The sequence below is a fragment of the Heptranchias perlo genome, unplaced genomic scaffold (assembly GCF_035084215.1).
Source record: "Heptranchias perlo isolate sHepPer1 unplaced genomic scaffold, sHepPer1.hap1 HAP1_SCAFFOLD_56, whole genome shotgun sequence".
In the NCBI taxonomy this organism is placed as follows: Eukaryota; Metazoa; Chordata; class Chondrichthyes; order Hexanchiformes; family Hexanchidae; genus Heptranchias; species Heptranchias perlo.
The window spans coordinates 6,655,926-6,672,861 of NW_027139581.1; the positions used below are offsets into that span (position 1 = coordinate 6,655,926).

Sequence of the window (16,936 nt, forward strand, 5' to 3'; positions counted from 1 at the left end):
AGTGCAGCATTACCTCAGTACAGCACTGAAATGAAGATATTGTGTTCAAGTCTCTAGAGTGGGTCTATGAACCCACAACCTTCTCAACTTCTAACTCATAGGCAAGAGTGCCACCCACTGAATCACAGCTGACATTGAAAGGGAGTAATTTAGATGGAGGGGCTTAGGGAGCACATTCTGGGGCGTGGATGTGGCTTAAGGATCAGCTGCCAAAAGTCGGGCAAAGAGAGTGTGGATACACAAGCAGCCAGAGGTGGACGAGAAGGGCGAGGGGCTGTAAAGATGGAGGAGATTGCAGTGATAGGGAGGGGTGAGGCTCTTATGTATTTCAGCGTAAGAAAGAAAAAAAATAAAGACTTAGGAGACTGGAAGCCAATGCAGATGAGTCGGGGCTTGGAAGATTGGTGAAGGAGTTAATGAGGGATACGTTACAGGGAGCAAAGCTTTGGATGAGTTGAAGATTTTGGAGATGCCGGAGAGGAGAAGAAAGGCCATAGAGGGTAGAAAGGCATGGCTAACGGTTGTAGAAGCTTAGCAGGGTGAGTGGAACGGGCGTTATTAAGGACCTGGAAGTAGGCGGTCTTTGTGATGGAGAGGATATGGGGTCAGAAGCTCAGCACGGGGTCGAATGGGACGTAAATGTTACGAACATTCAGATTCAGCCTCAGACTAAAGCCAGGCATGGGGATGGAATCAGTGCCGAGGATGTGGAGATTGTGCGACCAAAGATCATGACATTTCAAGGAAATTGGAGGAAATTTAAAACAGGATGTCGATCTGAAAACAAAAGACATTGCAAAGGTCGAGGGAGGAGGTTGTTTTGTCAGTGTTCATCTGAAAGGAGGTCCATGTTTGAGGACGAAGTCACCAAAGGGCAGCATGTAGATGAGGACAAGGAGGGAGCCAAGGATTGAACCTTTAGAGACGTCAGAGGTAACGGTGATCGGGTAGGAAGAGAAGCTTCTCCTGGTTACGATCAGATAGGTGAGTGGAAACAAGCGAGGGTAGTCCCACCAAAGGGGCCAATGTCTGATGAGCGAGGAGGTCATGAGTGGATTTGCTGTCGGTGCATAGGGAAATGTGCAGGGCTATGGGGAAAGAGCAGGCGGGTGGGACGAATTGGATAGTTCTTTCAAAGAGCCGGCACAAGCACGATGGGTCGAATGGCCTCCATCAAATTCTATGATTTTATTTGTGGAGGAGACGAGGGGGATGCAGAGGGGTGGGTCATGGACGGATTTAAATTCAAGGATGAGGATTCTAAATTTCAGGGATATGGGAGTGGGAGCCAGTGAGGGTCAGTGAGGCCGAGCGGGACCTGGTGCTGGTTGGTCACAGGCAACAGAGTTTTGGACGAGCTCAGGTTTATGGAAGGTGGAGGATCGGTGGCCGGACAGGACTGTATTGGAGGAATGGAGTCTGGAAGGGACAGAGGCATGGATGAGGGTTTCAATGGCAATGGGCAGAGGAAGGAAAGGAGGCGGGTGAGGGAAACAGGGGGCCTTTGTGATGGAGGTCAAATCAGGTCATGAGCTCAGCTCGGCGTTACACGGGGCTAACTTTACTGGACACGTTAACCAATGCAGAATAAACGGGTAAACATCTGAAGTAAAATAGCGGAGAGTGGAATCTCAATGGGGCACTTTCAGTCTCCGTCCCCTAACAGTCATTTCTAGGCTGCAATCCTCAACCTGCCCTTTAGCTCTCCGCGTGTTAAGGAATCAAAATTCAGATTTTGATTGGGAAACTGCAGGAACAGAGTGAAACGGTCTGGTTGAGTCCCTGGATTCAATGTGCACTGCGGATAAATCGGTATACATTATAAATGAATCGCCAAGAGTGAACATGGCCAATACAATTATATGAAAACTGTAAATGAAGCCGCTCATTATTGTTGGATCAGTCCTGTATGAGCACAGATTCTAACTTTATTCCTGAGAGAGGTCTCATTAAGATAATGTCCTGGACTTTGAGATGTTTGTGTTACATCCACCATATGATTTATATCGGAGTCAAAGCTGCTGATGTAATGTGTTTGTTCAAGTGACTGTAACTAATAGCAATGATCAGGAGTATAACCGTGTCAGTGGAAACTTGTCTCCTGTATAAATCAGGGTTCATTGGAATTGATCAGTTCAGAGTGTCTTCTGGATTTATGGTTCCCAGACCAACAGAAGTGACTGCTTCTCACAGCAATGGGATATCCAGTAATGTTTCAGATAGAAGATATTTATTATCCTGCTCTTGCAGCCGTTGGAGTGCCAGGTTAGCAGTTATTTCGGCGGTTAATGGTGTAAATCGGTGTTTACTGTGCTGCTGTACTTTGCAAAATATTTTTTCTCCCTGCATGTTTTACACAGTGTCCTGTTCTGTTCTATCAGTTGAATGATGGAATGTGTTAAGTTGGTCTTGTAGGAGCTGGTCTGTAATGATCTTTGTGAATCCAAACCTGGCATTGTTACTGGACAATTCTCTGTACTGAATGTACTGTTCAATAATGGTATCTCCGTCACTTCTAAACGTTCAGACTTGTCGCAATTCCATTATATCTGTAGTGACCTTTGAATATCACAAACTGGCATTGTTACTGGATAAATCTCTGTACTGAATGTATTGGAATCAGGTGTCTGGGCTAAGAGCTGGTATCAGACCATCAGGAGCTGTTAACAGTTTCATGTTGTGGAACCAACGTGTCCTGGAATATGTTTTCATGAATGTGTTTTCAGTGATTGATAATGAAACAGCTCACGGTCTCAATGTTACAAGGAGGCAGAGCAATGTCCCCCCTCCCCAATAACATGGTTCAGTTTAACAGGGGATTCAGTGTATTTATTGATTATCACTTATGAAACATTATTTCATAATGTTCATCTGACACGGCTCCAGAGGTCTGGTTATTGAACTGAGTTTGCTGCTGAATCTTTCACATCTCCTTCTCTGCTTCACTGTGGATGGGTTCATTCTAAAATACAATGTTTTGGTGTTGTGCTGTGTCAGTTTGCACTGAGTCTGTTGGGATCCTGAGCCCTTCTATTTGTCTGTCGATTCGAAGTTGCAGCGGTGACGTTGGCGTTTTGTTAATTGAACAACACCGCCATATAATGATGTACTTTATAATTACAGGAGAAGGAATTTCAATTATTGTGAAGTTTGTCTGGAAGAGGCATTTGATTCTGTTTCTTCCATGATTTGCAGATGAAGCAAACAGTGTAGGCGAACAGGTGGAGACTTGGAAATCTGTAGTAACATTAAACTATTCCACAGAAGCTTCACTATTTAACAAATTGACACTGAGAATGGAATCTGTGGAACACGGGGCTGGTGAACGGAATGCACGGCAGGATGTTAGGATTGAATCGGATGTGAAATAGGGACATTGAGAAAGAGAGTAGAGAGTGGAGAATAATAGATAGAGGAGCGATAGAAACAGAAACAGAGACGGAAAGGGAAAATGAGAGGAGGGGGGAGGAGTAGTGCGAGAAGAGAAAGAGATAGAAAACGGGAGAGACAGGGAGGGAGAGAGAGTTAGCGAGAGAGAGAGAGAGAATGCGTGAGAGAGCGACAGCAGGGTGAATAATTCATCGGAATGAACTGTTGAAACTTCCAGTACAATTATGCAGAGGAAATGTGACTTGAAGATGTTAATAGGAAGTTGTCAGATTGTGAGAGCTGGGTGTGTTTATCGTTATCAGGGCCTCAGTCTGTTTTGGTGATTGTTACTTTTCCTTATTCACTGACTGAATAAATAAACATAATTCGAATGTATTTAAAGCATAGAATGAATGATTTCTTGATCCTAATGAATCATTAGGATACTGTATTCTGAAAACTCGGTATCAGCGGAATTCAATGAAGATCGAGGTTGATTTAATGAATACATTTTAATTTAATTTTAATTGAATGTGAAAAGTAAATTTAATGAACACATTTTATACCCAACGAGCTCTGCACCAATAATCACTGAAATGAACCGTTCAATGTATGAGTTGGATTGTGTTAGTGGGACCGATAGATTAGATTTCCTCTCACACTCTGCTGCAGTCTCTCCCTGTGAATCCCAGCCTCTCCAACCACCACATTGAAACCTCTGTCTCCTCATCCATTGCTTCAGTTTATCCGCTTTCTCAAACTATCTGCTCCTGACTCCCCTCCTGCTCCGACATGTCCTTTTCCTTGTCTACCTCCCAATCTCACTCACTGGCTCGGCCCCCAGCTGCCTCTTCCAATCCGATACAAAATCTCAAACTTGCCGGTGCGACTCTCGGCCTTTCCCCGTTTTGTGTCAGCCCCTGTAGGCTCTCTTCATCCAGAGCAACAAACCAGCTGCACCTCCCCGAGTCCCCTCACCTTCCCGGCCGTCGCTCTCTTTCCCGTCAGTCTGGAGACAAATCCGGCTTCAGCACGTTGGATTCGCGCTCGGTAAAACTCCATCTCCCTTCCCCACTGGCACTGCGCTCTCACTCGGCCCTTCCAGTGGATCCAGTGCTCATTTATTCACTTTCTTGAGCGATTTCACAATTCATTATTGATAATTGAGTTTATAAACATTTCTCTGCCTGAAAGCGCTGTCCAGGTGAATGAATCAGTTTCCACCGTTCGATGCAGCAACAAAGCTGGAAATTTAACCCCAGATCCTGTCAAATTGCTGCTTTGGCTCCAGGTCTGATCAGTAATTTCTCTGCTTCCTTTTCTCTCTCTCACAGTTAACTTGGTGGCGATTGTGATCCTGTCCCGAGGAAAGTGCGGGCTCTCCAAATGTATCAGTCGCTACCTGGTGGGAATGGCAGTGGCCGATCTCCTGGTCGTTATCACAGATCCAATATTGACACGGGTTGGTAAAATTTATTTCCCAGATTCATTCGTGTTCATTACTCCCGTGTGTCGTCCCATTATGTTCTTGGGTTATGCAGCCACGGTGGTTTCTGTCTGGCTCACAGTCGCTTTCACCTTTGATCGATTTGTGGCAATTTGTTGTGAGAATCTTAAAACAAAATATTGCACCGAGAAAATGGCGGCTGTAGTTATAGGAACAGTGAGTGTGTTGGGCTGTTTAGAGAGTGTTCCCTGGTACTTTATATATCAACCTTACCTTATAATTGATAATGTTCCCCGGCATTGTATCTTTAAACTGAACTTCCGCACTTCCCCAGTATGGGCTGGATTTGAGTTATTTCACCTCATTTTAACCCCTTGTGTCCCGTTCTTTCTGATTTTGCTGCTCAATGTTATGACGGTCAGACGCATTTTGGTGGCCAGTCAAGTCCGCAGGGGACTCCGGGGCCGCAGCAATGGAGAGAATCAGAAGGATCCAGAGATGGAGAACCGAAAGAAATCCATCATTTTACTCTTCAGTATATCGGGCAGTTTTATCCTATTATGGGTGACCCAGGTTGTAAATAACATTTATCGGCGAATTTCAGACACTCGGTATTATAATTCCTACACTGACCCTCGTTTTATCACACAAGCCACATCAGGAATGCTGCAGCTTCTCAGTTCCTGCACAAACACGTGTATTTATGTCCTGACCCAGGCTAAATTCAGAGAGGAGCTGAAGAACGCGGTGAAATACCCACTCAATCTAATTGTTAAATTAGTGAAATCATAGAAAGAGCTGAAGGGTTTCAAGCACTAGAACTATTTCTAGCCATTTCATACTCCACCCCCTGCACTTCCCACCGGGTGGAAAGTACATGTTATATCAGCTGAAATAATCTTAAATCTGATTCCAATATTGCATTTAATTGATAATCTGACCTATTGAGGCGTGATTCGCTCTGCAGACAGCACATGAATTGTTGCTCAAACAGGCGGCACCGAAGAGCTCAGCTGGACTTTAACTAAATGGCCGCCCTGCAAAATGGGCAAACCTGTCAATCAAATGAGCTGCTGTGGGCCTGATCAGAATGGGTGCACTCCACATAAATGGAGAGATAGAATGACAGAGATAGATAGACAGACAGACAGATCAACAAACAGAGAGATAGATAGAGAGATAGAAAGAAAGATAGATAGATAGATAGATAGATAGATAGATAGATAGATAGATAGATAGATAGATAGATAGATAGATAGATAGATAGATAGATAGATAGATGCAAGGAGAGGAAGAGACATGATGACACATCGAGATAAACTTACATATAGAGGCAGATAGAAAGGGGAAATGAGAGATAGTTAGAGCCATAAACTGAGAGAAAAGCAGATAATTGAGAAAGAAATCGTGAAAAAAGTGAAAGAAAGGAAGACTTCGAGAAAAAAAAAGTGAAAGTGACTGAAGAGCCGAAAGGGGCAGAGAGAAAAGAACAGCTAACAAGTTAAAGAAAGGTGTAAATAAACAGAGTAAGAGATTTAGATGGAGAAACAGCTAGAGACAATAAAAAAACAAATAAACAGAAAAGAGAGCAAGAGAGAGAGAAAGAATGAAGTGCAGAAACATAGATGGGACAGGAAGATAAATAGAAAATAGAAGAGAGATGGATAAAATGGAAGGAGAAAAATATAATGAGAAAGAAATACACGGAGAAAAAGTACAAACAGGAAAGGAGCAAGTATAAATTAGAAAACAGAGACAGGAAGTGAATAACACAGATTAAGAGAAAGAGAGGGAGTTTACCAGTGAGAGAAAGTTGAGAGAAACAGGTAGACAAATGGAGAAAGAGACTCAGATGGAAAGTCGACAGAAAGTGAGAGGCACACAGGGAAAATTACAAAGAGAGATTGAAACAGGGCGAAAGAGACAAAAGAAGTGAAACAAGGGTAATTGGAGACACAGAAAGAATCAGTGCGGGAGAGAGACAGACAGCAAAGGAGACAAAGTGAGACAACAAAAGAAAGAGGCGGATATTTTCTGGTCTACAAATGGACAATGTAATTCATCAAAACGGAATTAGTACAGTGCCCTTTATATTAACACATCTCAAAACACTTCACGCAATGAATTACTTCTGAACTGCGGAGACAGCTATGTAAACACACGTGTAAATGAATATAATTACTATATATATGTCTGAACAGAAGAAGCGGGTGTGTTTATGTTGCTATCCAAACATCCAATTGTCCTGTTAATTTTCTTCATTTGCATAAAAGATAATGTTGGACTAATGTGCAAGAATTAATGATGCATTTACGGAGTCTGCGTACAACGAAATTAAAGTTGTTTGTGAATTCATAAAAAAGAAAGAGGCGGAGAAAGTGAAGAGAGAAATGGAGAAAAGGAGAGACAGAACAAAGAGCGTGAAAGGCAGAGAGAAAGAGTTGAATAGGTGCTGAGAATGAAAAAAGACAGAGACAGACAGAGAGAGTGGGGAGAGAACGAGCGAGAGGGACAGCGAGGCAAATGGGAAGAAGATAGAAAGATGAAAGACAGAAACATAGAGATATAAAGAGAGAAGCAACGGGTGATAGAGAAAAAATATACAGATGGAACAGCGATACAGAGACAGAAATTAAAAGAGGGTGAAGCAACAAGACAGAAAGATGCCAGAAAGGAGACTGAGAAAGATAAATATATTGACAGAGACAGAACCAATGAAAGACAGGCAGATACAAAAAAAACAGCAAGGTAGAGACAGGAATGTGATGAACACACAGAGAGCACGAAATTATCATAAAACAACTCATTGTAATCAGCTTGGAGTGAGTGAGTGCAGAAGCAGAACAGCAGCAGATGAAGCAGGCGAGCCAGTTAATGGCTGTTCTGGGGGAACAGATTTCGGGTTTAATTTTGACAGTTGTAAATATGATGCCTGGAGGCTGCACAATAAAGTCTCTCAGTCTTGTGTAACTGACCCTGCCCTTTAGTTACAGCAGGAGTTTTACCAGCTGCTCTGTAGAGTGTGCAACTTTCCCACTGACCTGCTGTGTTCTGTAATAAATCAGCCTGTACTCTTACCCCTTCTGTTGTGTTAGTAAACTGGTCAGGGTCCCACAGCACTGTAACAAAAAGCAAAATATTCTAAATTTGAAAGAACAAAGCTTATCGCTCCGGGCATGGAGAATTGTGTTCAGCGAAAAAATCATCCAATCAGAAAAAAAGGCGTGGGATATCTGCACGTATCTATACATATAAAAAATCTGTATTTTTGTTTGAAAAACACAAAGCAAGAGAGGAATCATGGATAGAGAGGTGTATCAGATTATCTCATTCAAATGACCGCATGCAGAATAAGAAGGATAGAAAATCTTGCATGTCGAAAGCACCTTTCACAGTGTCAGGTCGTCGCAAAGCTCTTTATAATCAATGAAATATTTTTAACTGTACTCACTGTTGTAATGCAGGGAGCCAATTTGAGTACAGCAAGCTCCCATAAACAGCAATGAAGAAAATGATGAGATAATGTGTTTCAGGTCTTGGTTGAGTGATAAATATTGGCCAGGACATGGGAGAGAACGCCACTGCTCATCTTCGAATAGTACCATGGGATCTTTTACATCCCCCTGTGAGGTCCTCAGTTTAATGTCTCATCCGAAAGACGGCACCTCCGACAGTGCAGCACTCCCTCAGTACAGCACTGGAGTGTCAGCCTAGATTTTCAGCTCAAATCCCTGGAGTGTAAACTGTGCCCAGGCAAGGACCATGACTTGGTTAAATAAAGTTTACCAATCCATATATTAAATTTAAGGCTCCAGAAATCAGACACCAGCTTGTGCAACCTGGACTCCAGGTTCCAACATTTCTCTCAAAATGATTGCTGATTTTATTTTCATCCGCCAATTGTACAGTGTCCACAGAAAGAAGCTAAACGGAATAAAATCAAAAAAGAGATCCTTCTTAATAACATGAATCAATGCGACTAGTTGTAATGTAGGGGACGGCAACACACAGCAATTTGGAGATGCGTGTAACAAGGATGCTACAGTAATCATGGGTGACTTTAATCTACATATAGACTGGCCAAACCAAACTTGCAATGATATTGTGGAGGATGAATTCCTGGTGTGTGTACGAGATGGATTTTTTAAAACCAGCACGTTGAGGAGCCAACGAGGGAACAGATTATCCTAGATTGATATGGTACAATGAGAAGGGGTTAATTAATAATCTTATTGTGCGGGTCCTTTAGGGAAGAATGACCATAACATGATAGAATTCTTCATTCAGATGGAAAGTGAAGTAGTCCAATCCGACACTTGGGTCCTAAATCTAAATAAAGGAAACTACGAAGGTATGAGGAGTGAGTTGGCTATGATAGATTGGTGAGCTTCATGAAAAGGCATGACGGTGGATAGGCAATGGTTAACATTTAAGGAACGAATGCATGAATTGCAACAGTTATACATTCCTTTCTGGCGCAAAAACACAAAAGGAAAAGCGGCCCAACCATGGCTAACAAAAGAAATTAAGGATAGTATTAGATCCAAAGAGAAGTCAAAAAAAGTTGCCAGAAGAAGCAGCAAGCCTGAGGATTGGGAACAGTTTAGAATTGATAGAAAAAGGACTAAGAGATTGATTAAGAGGGGAAAAATAGAGTATGAGAGTAAACTTGCAAGGAATATCAAAGCGAACTGTTAAAGCTTCTATGTAAAAAGGCAAAGATTAGTGAAGACAAAAGAAGGTCCCTTACAGTCAGAAACGGGAGAATTTATAATGGGGAACAGGGAAATGGCAGAGCAATTAAACAAATACTTTGGTTCTGACGTCACGGAAGAGGACACAAATAACTTCCCAGAAATGGGAGGGAACCAAGGGTCCAGTGAGAAGGAGATGAAAATCGTAATTAGTATTAGTTAAAAAAGTAGTACTGGAGAAATTAATGGGACTGAAAGTCGATAAATCCCCAGGGCCTGATAATCTGCATCCCAGAGGTGGCCATGGATATAGCGGATGCATTGGTTGTCATCTTCCAAAACACTATAGATTATGGAACAGTCCCTGCAGATTGGAGGCTTTGAAATGTAACCCCACTATTTATAAAAGGAGGGAGAGAGAAAACACGGAACTACAGACCGGTTAGCCTAACATCAGTAGTAGGGAAAATGCGAGAGACCATTATAATGGATGTGATAACAGGACACATAGAAAATATCAACGGGATTAGACAAAGTCAACATGGATTTATGAAAGGGAAATCGTGTTTGACAAACCTACTGGAGTTTTTTGAGGATGTATCTGGTAGAATAGATAAGGGAGAACCAGTGGATGTGGTACATTTGGATTTTCAGAAGGCCTTTGATAAAGACCCACAAAAGAGGTTCGTGTGAAAAATAAAAGCACATGGGATTGGGGACAATACACTGGCATGGATTGAAAATTGGTTAACAGTCAGGAAACAGAGGGCAGGAATAAATGGGTCTTTTTCTGGGTGGCAGGCGGTGACTAGTGGGGTACCGCAGGGATCAGTGCTTGGGCCCCAGCTATTCACAATATATATCAATGATTTGGATGAGGCAACCAAATGTAATTTTTCCAAGTTTGCTGACGATACAAAATTAGTTGGGATTGTGAGTTGTGTGGAGGATGCAAAGAGGCTTCAAGGCGATTTAGGCAAGTTGAATGAGTGGGAACATACATGTCAGACGCAGTATAACGTGGATAAATGTGAAGTTATCCACTTCGGAAGGAAAAACAGAAAGGCAGAGTATTAATTAAATGGTGATAGATTAGGAAATGTTGATGTACAAAGGGACCTGAATGTCCTTGTACGCCAGTCACTGAAAGCAAGAATGCAGGTGCATCAAGTCTTTCGAAGGTTAATGGAATGTTGGCCTTCATTGCAAGAGGGTTTGAGTACAGGAGCAAGGAAGTCTTACTGCAGTTAATTAGGTGCTTGATGAGACCACACCTGGAGTATTGTGTGCCGTTTTGGTCACCTTACAGAAGAAAGGATATACTTTCCACAGAGTGAGTGCAGCGAAGGTTCACCAGACCGACTCCTGGGATGGCAGGACTGTGGCATGAGGAGAGATTGGGCCGACTCGGCCTGTATTTACGAGAGTTTCGAAGAATGAGAGGGAATCTCATTGAAACGTATAAAATCCTGACAGGGCGAGACAGACTGGATGCAGGGAGGATGTTTTTCACGGTTGGGGGTCCATAACGAGGGGTCACAGTCTCAGGATACAGGGTAAGACATTTAGGACTGAAATGAGGAGAAATTTCTTCACTCAGAGGGTGGGGAACCTGTGGAATTCTCTACCACAGAAGGCTGTGGAGGCCAAGTCACTGAATATATTGAAGAAGGAGATAGACAGATTTCTAGACAAAGAAGTCATCGAGGGGTATGGGGAAAGAGCGGGAATATGGTATTGAGACTGAGGATCAGCCATGATCATATTGAATGGTAGAGCAGGCTCGAAGGGCCGAATGGCCTACTCCTGCTCCTATTTTCTATGTTTATATGTTTCTATGTAAAAAGGAAGAGAGCAGCAAAAGTAAACGTTGGTCCCTTGGAGGCTGCAACAGGAGAAATTCCCATCGGGAATCAGGAAATGGCAGATGCGTTAAACAAGTATTTTTTCTCTGTCCTCACAGTAGAAGACATAAAAAGCATCCCAAAAATAAGGGGGTTCCAATGGGTAAATGAGAAGGACGAATTTAAAACAAGTAATATCACTAGAGAAAAGGTACTGGACAAACTAATGGGACTAAAAGCCGCCAAATCCCCTGGGCCTGATGGCCTAAATCCGAAGGATCTAAAAGAGGTAGCTGCAGAGATTGTGGATGCATTGGTTATGGTCTTCCAAAATTCTCCAGCTTCCGAAACGGTCCCAGTGGATTGGAAGGCAGCAAATGTTATCCCGTTATTCAAGAAGGGAGGGAGAGAGAAAACAGGGAACTACAGGCCAGTTCCCTGACCTCGGTCGTCGGGAAAATGCTGGAATCCATTGTTAAGGAAGTGGCGACAGGGCACTTCGAACATCATAATGTGATTAGGCAGAGTCAACATGGTTTTATGAAAGGGAAGTCGTGTTTGACAAATTTATCAGAGTTTTTTGAGGATGCAACGAGAAGGGTAGATAAAGGGGAAGGAGTGGATGTCGTATATTTGGATTTTCAAAAGGCATTCAATAAGGTGCTACCGAAAAGGTTGTTACACAATATAAGGATTCATGGCGTAGGGGTAACATATTATAATGGATAGAGGATCGGTTAACGGACAGAAAATAGAATAAGGATAAACGGGTCATTTTCAGGTTGGCAGGCTGCAACGAATGAGGTCCCTGATGAATCGGTGATTGGGCCTCAGCTATTTATAATCTATATCAATGACTTCGATGAAGGGACTGAGTGTATTGTATCGACTTTGCTGATGATACAAAGCTGCGTGGGAAAGTAAGCTGTGAAGAGGATACAAAGAGTCTGCAAAGGGATATAGACAGGCTAAGTGAATGGTCAAGAAGGTGGCAGGTGGACTATAATGTGGGGAAAGGTGAGGTTATTCACTTCGGTAGGAAGAATAGAAAATCAGAATGTTTTCATATGGTGAGAAACTATGAAATGTTGGTGTTCAGAGAAAATTGGGTGTCCTGGAACAAGAAACACAAAAAAGTGAGTGTGCAGGTGCAGCAAGCAATTCGGAAGGCAAATTGTATGTTGCCGTTTATTGCAAGGGGGTTCGAGTGCATGAGTAAAGAAGTCTTACTACAGTTGTACGGGACATTGGTGAGACCTCACCTGGAGTACTGCGAAAGTTTTGGTCTCCTTATCTAAGGAAGGATATACTTGCCTTAGAGGCGGTGTATGAAGGTTCACCAGATTAATTTCTGGGATGAGAGGATTCTCCTGTGAGGAGAGATTCAGTAGAATGGGACTATACTCTGGATTTTATAAGAATGTGAGGTGATTTCATTGAAACATATAACATTCTGAGGTTGCTAGACAGGGTTGATGCTGAGAGGCTGTTTTCCCCACTGGAGAGTCTGGAACGAGGGAGCATAGTCTCAGGGTAAGGGGTTGGCCATTCAAGACTGAGATCAGGAGGAATTTCTTCACTCAGAGGGTTGTGAACCTTTGGAATTCTTTACCCTAGAAGTCTTTCTGGATGCTGATTCATTCAATATATTCAAGACTGAGATCGATAGATTTTTGGACTCTCGGGGAATCAAGGGATATGGGGATCGGGCGGGAAAGTGGCGTTGAGGTCGAATGTCAGCCATGATATTATTGAATGGCGGAGCAGGCTCGAGGTGCCGGATGGCTTACTCCTGCTCCTGTTTCTTATGTTCCTATGTTGTTCGATACTCTATTTTTCAAATGTTAAAGAAGGGTGTTATTTCCCAAACAGAATTAAAACAATGGGATTCTTGTCATTCTCCAGTGATTTGAACCGGCCATTCCATATCCAGCCCCAGTGCTACCATGAGGCTATCAATGTGTGTTCATGGATTTCCAAGTGTCTTATCTTTAATTCGAGTTGGAGAGAATGGTTCTGTTACCTTTTCAGCATTGAAATCTGTTTATTCAGAGAGAGAAATCCACGTGGGACACCGGGATTCAATTCCCCGACGGGGAGGTTACGCTTTTGCTGCCTTTAAAAGTTTCACTTTCATTTCTCTTGCAATTTATCTGCAATATTGGATGCGGAAAATACACTGAAAGACAAACTCGGACCATCCCACTTTCCACAATTTAATTTCACTGATATTCCAGCGATTTTAAAAGCTGCTCTCTGCCTCACCCTTCACCTCGATATCAGAACCAACAGTTAATCTGTTTTTTGGTGGTATTGTTTGAGGAAAGATTATCGTCCAGGTTTCCAAGCATGCGCACAGCAAGGTCCCACAAACCGCAATGACAAAGTAACAGATACATAATGCAGATGGTAAACGCGTGGAACTGAGCAGTATGAAAGTGTAACGGGATTAAATTAAAGAGTTTAATTTCTTGCTTATTATTGTCGTTCTGAGAACAAAGATACCGCATACAGCAATGAAAAGGATGGCAAGTTAATCTGTTTTTTGCTGGTGTTGATTGAGGGAGGATTATCGTCCAGGTTTCCAAATATGCGCACAGCAAGATCCCACAAACAACAATGACAAAATAACAGGTACAGAATGCAAATGGAAAACGAGTGGAACTGAGCAGTATGAACGTGTATCGGGATTAAATTAAAGAGCTACCGGGGGTGGGGTTCACCCTGCTGTGAACCAATTGGATCTGAAGTCCTTAACCACTCGATCTGGTGTTTCATGACATTTTATTAAACTTTCCACGGGCCACTGGTGAAAGAAAACTGAGCGACCACTTTTCCATCTCTTTGTTGGATCATGTCCAGAGTAAAATTATGTGAGGAACGCGGGAGAGAGTGAGGGAGAGAAAGAAAGAGACAGAAACCCATTCAGAAAAACGGAGAAAATGTGAGGCCCACACACACACGGACAGACACACATCGAGTGACTCAAACAGACAGAGAGAGACAGACGATCGATCATTTGGCACTTTTTTTTCTATTTCTATCGTAGATTGCGTGAAATCTTGCAGATCAATTCCAATGAGTATAAATCTCGAGGTGTTAAAAGCCGGGCATTTTTAATTCACGAAAGAATGAGTAATTCTACAAGAAGTTTGCTGCATGTTGAAACGCAGATAATGGGATCCGCAGTCGGCAGGTTCCGAACCTGCGCGGAGAGATCCCAATAGATTTTTAGTCCATCGCCTGAACCACTCGGGGACACTCACGATTCCGTCAACTCAACGGATAGAATGGCCGCGTGGTCAAGGCATTGGATTCAAAATCCATCTGGTTCTGTAACGGGAAGGTTTCAAATCCCATTTCTGGTAAATGTTATTTTCGTCACATTTTGATACAGCTCATTGACACTCTTGTTCCATCTGCCTCATGCACCTGTCACTCTGTCATTGCTGTTTGTGTGAACTTGCTTTCCTCAAATTTCGAAACCTGGACGATAATCAACACCACCAAAAAGCAGATGAACTGGTCATCCTTTTCATTGCTGCATGTGAGATCTTTCTGATAAACCTCCTCTGCGCCCTTTCCGATGCCTGACTCTCTCTGTCCCTCAACACTACACGACGGGTGTCCGAATAACAGGCGAGGAGACTCACCACGATACAAACGAGGAGCTGGTGTCGTCTGGTGATGAACACACTCCACAGGTGGCGTTGGACATTCTTCGAATTTCAGTGAATCTGTTTTCAGCATTTATTTGATGACAAAGAAAAGCGTAGTAGAAGTGACACTCAAGTACATTACACATAAGACGCACGTCTGGAGGGACCAGGATGGCCGATTGGTTAAGGCGTTGGATTTAAAATCCAATGGGTTTATACCCGCGTGGGTTCAAACACCACTCCTGGTAGCTGTTTTTCCCGTGACATTTTTTTGCTGCTCGTTGACTCTCCTTCCATTTGCATCACAGAATCATGGAAAGGTTGCAGCCCGGAAGGAGGCCTTGCGGCACATCGAGTCTCTCAGGATCAGTCTTTGCCTCTCTCTCCCTCTGTCTCTCCCTCTCTCCCTCCCTCTGCCTCTCTCTCCGTCTCAACCTCTGTCTCTCTCTCTCTCTCTCTCTGTCTGTTTGTCTCTCCCCCTCCCTCTCTCTAATACCCGCAGAGCTGAGAATCTCAGGGTCAAAGAAGGAAACAGATCGGAACACATTTGTGCTCTGCAACAGACGGGCCCCAAGAATTCAGTCCCCAAACAGTCTCCGCTCAATAATATTCTGAAAGTGACAATCACCTGTTTCATTCTTTTTCTGTTCTATTTTTCTCTCTCGTTTTTGAAGAAGAAGCGAGGCAAAGAAGTAAAATTTGTAGTTGACGTCTTAAAAATGCTTCCTCCCCGTCGGGGAATTAAATCCCTGGCTGAGGGGGGATATCTCACCACGATGGAGAATATCCAATTGGAAATGATTTTTCCGAAGCCTTTTCAATCGCCCCACGTCCCCGTGTCTCGCCATCTCAGGGAGGAGGTCAAAATCACCGGAAAAACTTTGACCATTTAACGATTCTACCGGAGCCGTTTTCCTGGGAGTCGGTTTTGAAACAGGACACAGGCTCAATTTGTTCCAATCTGTTTCCTTCTTTGACCCTGTGAGTCTCAAATCTGCGGGTATTGGACAGATGGAGGGAGAGAGACTGACACAGACTCAGACAGACCGAGAGAGTCTCTTTCTGTCCCAGTGTCTCTCTCTCTTTCTGAGTGTCTCTCTTTATCACTCTTTTCCTCGCACCCCACTTCACTTTATTCTGGATCTTAACGAACAGAGAGATGGAAATGTGAACAGTGAGTCGTCTTTCAACAGTGGCCCGTGGAAAGTTCAACAAACTGTTGTCAAATAGGTCATTTCATGAAAAATTGAAGCCGGCACGGACGGGGATCGCACGGACAGACACATCACACACTCACACATAGAGGTGTCCGTGGCTGTGTGTGTGTGTGTGTGTGTCATGTGTCTGAGCGTGTGTGTCACTTCTTCAACGCTTCTCAGAGTTTCTCTCTGTCACACTTTCCCCGCTCCACACATCATTTCATCCTGGACTTTGACTGACAATGAAAATGAAGCAGTGAGACTCAAGTACATTACACACCAAACCAAAACGCAAAAAGACCAGGATGGCCGAGTGGTTAAGGCGTTGGACTTAAGCTCCAATGGGTTTATACCCGCGTGGGTTCGAACCCCACTCCTGGTAGTTGTTCCATTTTGATACTGCTCATTTTCACTCTTCCATTTGAATGAGAGAAACATGGAAAGGTGACAGCACGGAAGGAGGCGATTCGGCCATTCGGTCCGTGCCGGCTCCATGCAAGAGCATTCCAGTTATTCCCACTCCCCCGTCCTATCCCTGCAGCCCTCCAATCTTTTTCCTTTCAAGTACTTATCCAGTTCCCTTTTGAAAGCCATGATTGAATCTGCCTCCACCACCCCCTCGGGCAGTGCACTCCAGATCACAACCACTCTGTGCAAAAAAGTTTTTCCTCGTGTCACCTTTGGTTATTTTGCCAATCACCTTAAATCTATGTCCTCAGATTCT

The 16,936-nt window shown here is 43.3% G+C and overlaps 1 protein-coding gene and 2 non-coding genes across 3 annotated transcripts; all 3 read left to right on the forward strand.

Annotated features, from left to right (window-relative positions):
• The first annotated feature begins 2,195 nt into the window (after nt 1-2,195).
• Nucleotides 2,196-5,608, forward strand: LOC137315805 (probable G-protein coupled receptor 139). Its single transcript, XM_067980286.1, has 2 exons — nt 2,196-2,265; nt 4,704-5,608. Exons 1-2 carry the CDS (start codon nt 2,196-2,198, stop codon nt 5,606-5,608), a joined length of 975 nt encoding a protein of 324 aa, XP_067836387.1.
• Nucleotides 5,609-15,178: 9,570 nt separating this feature from the next.
• Nucleotides 15,179-15,261, forward strand: trnal-uaa (transfer RNA leucine (anticodon UAA)). Its single transcript has one exon. It is a non-coding gene; the product is annotated as a tRNA-Leu (tRNA).
• Nucleotides 15,262-16,511: 1,250 nt separating this feature from the next.
• Nucleotides 16,512-16,594, forward strand: trnal-uaa (transfer RNA leucine (anticodon UAA)). The gene has a single exon. It is a non-coding gene; the product is annotated as a tRNA-Leu (tRNA).
• Nucleotides 16,595-16,936: the final 342 nt, after the last annotated feature.

Bases quoted from the DNA above. Each gene is read 5' to 3' on its own strand.
- LOC137315805 (XM_067980286.1), top strand. From the start codon at position 2,196: ATGGGATATCCAGTAATGTTTCAGATAGAAGATATTTATTATCCTGCT. The intron at 2,266-4,703 runs GTTAGCAGTTAT...TCTCTCTCACAG, and splicing joins TGCAGCCGTTGGAGTGCCAG to TTAACTTGGTGGCGATTGTG.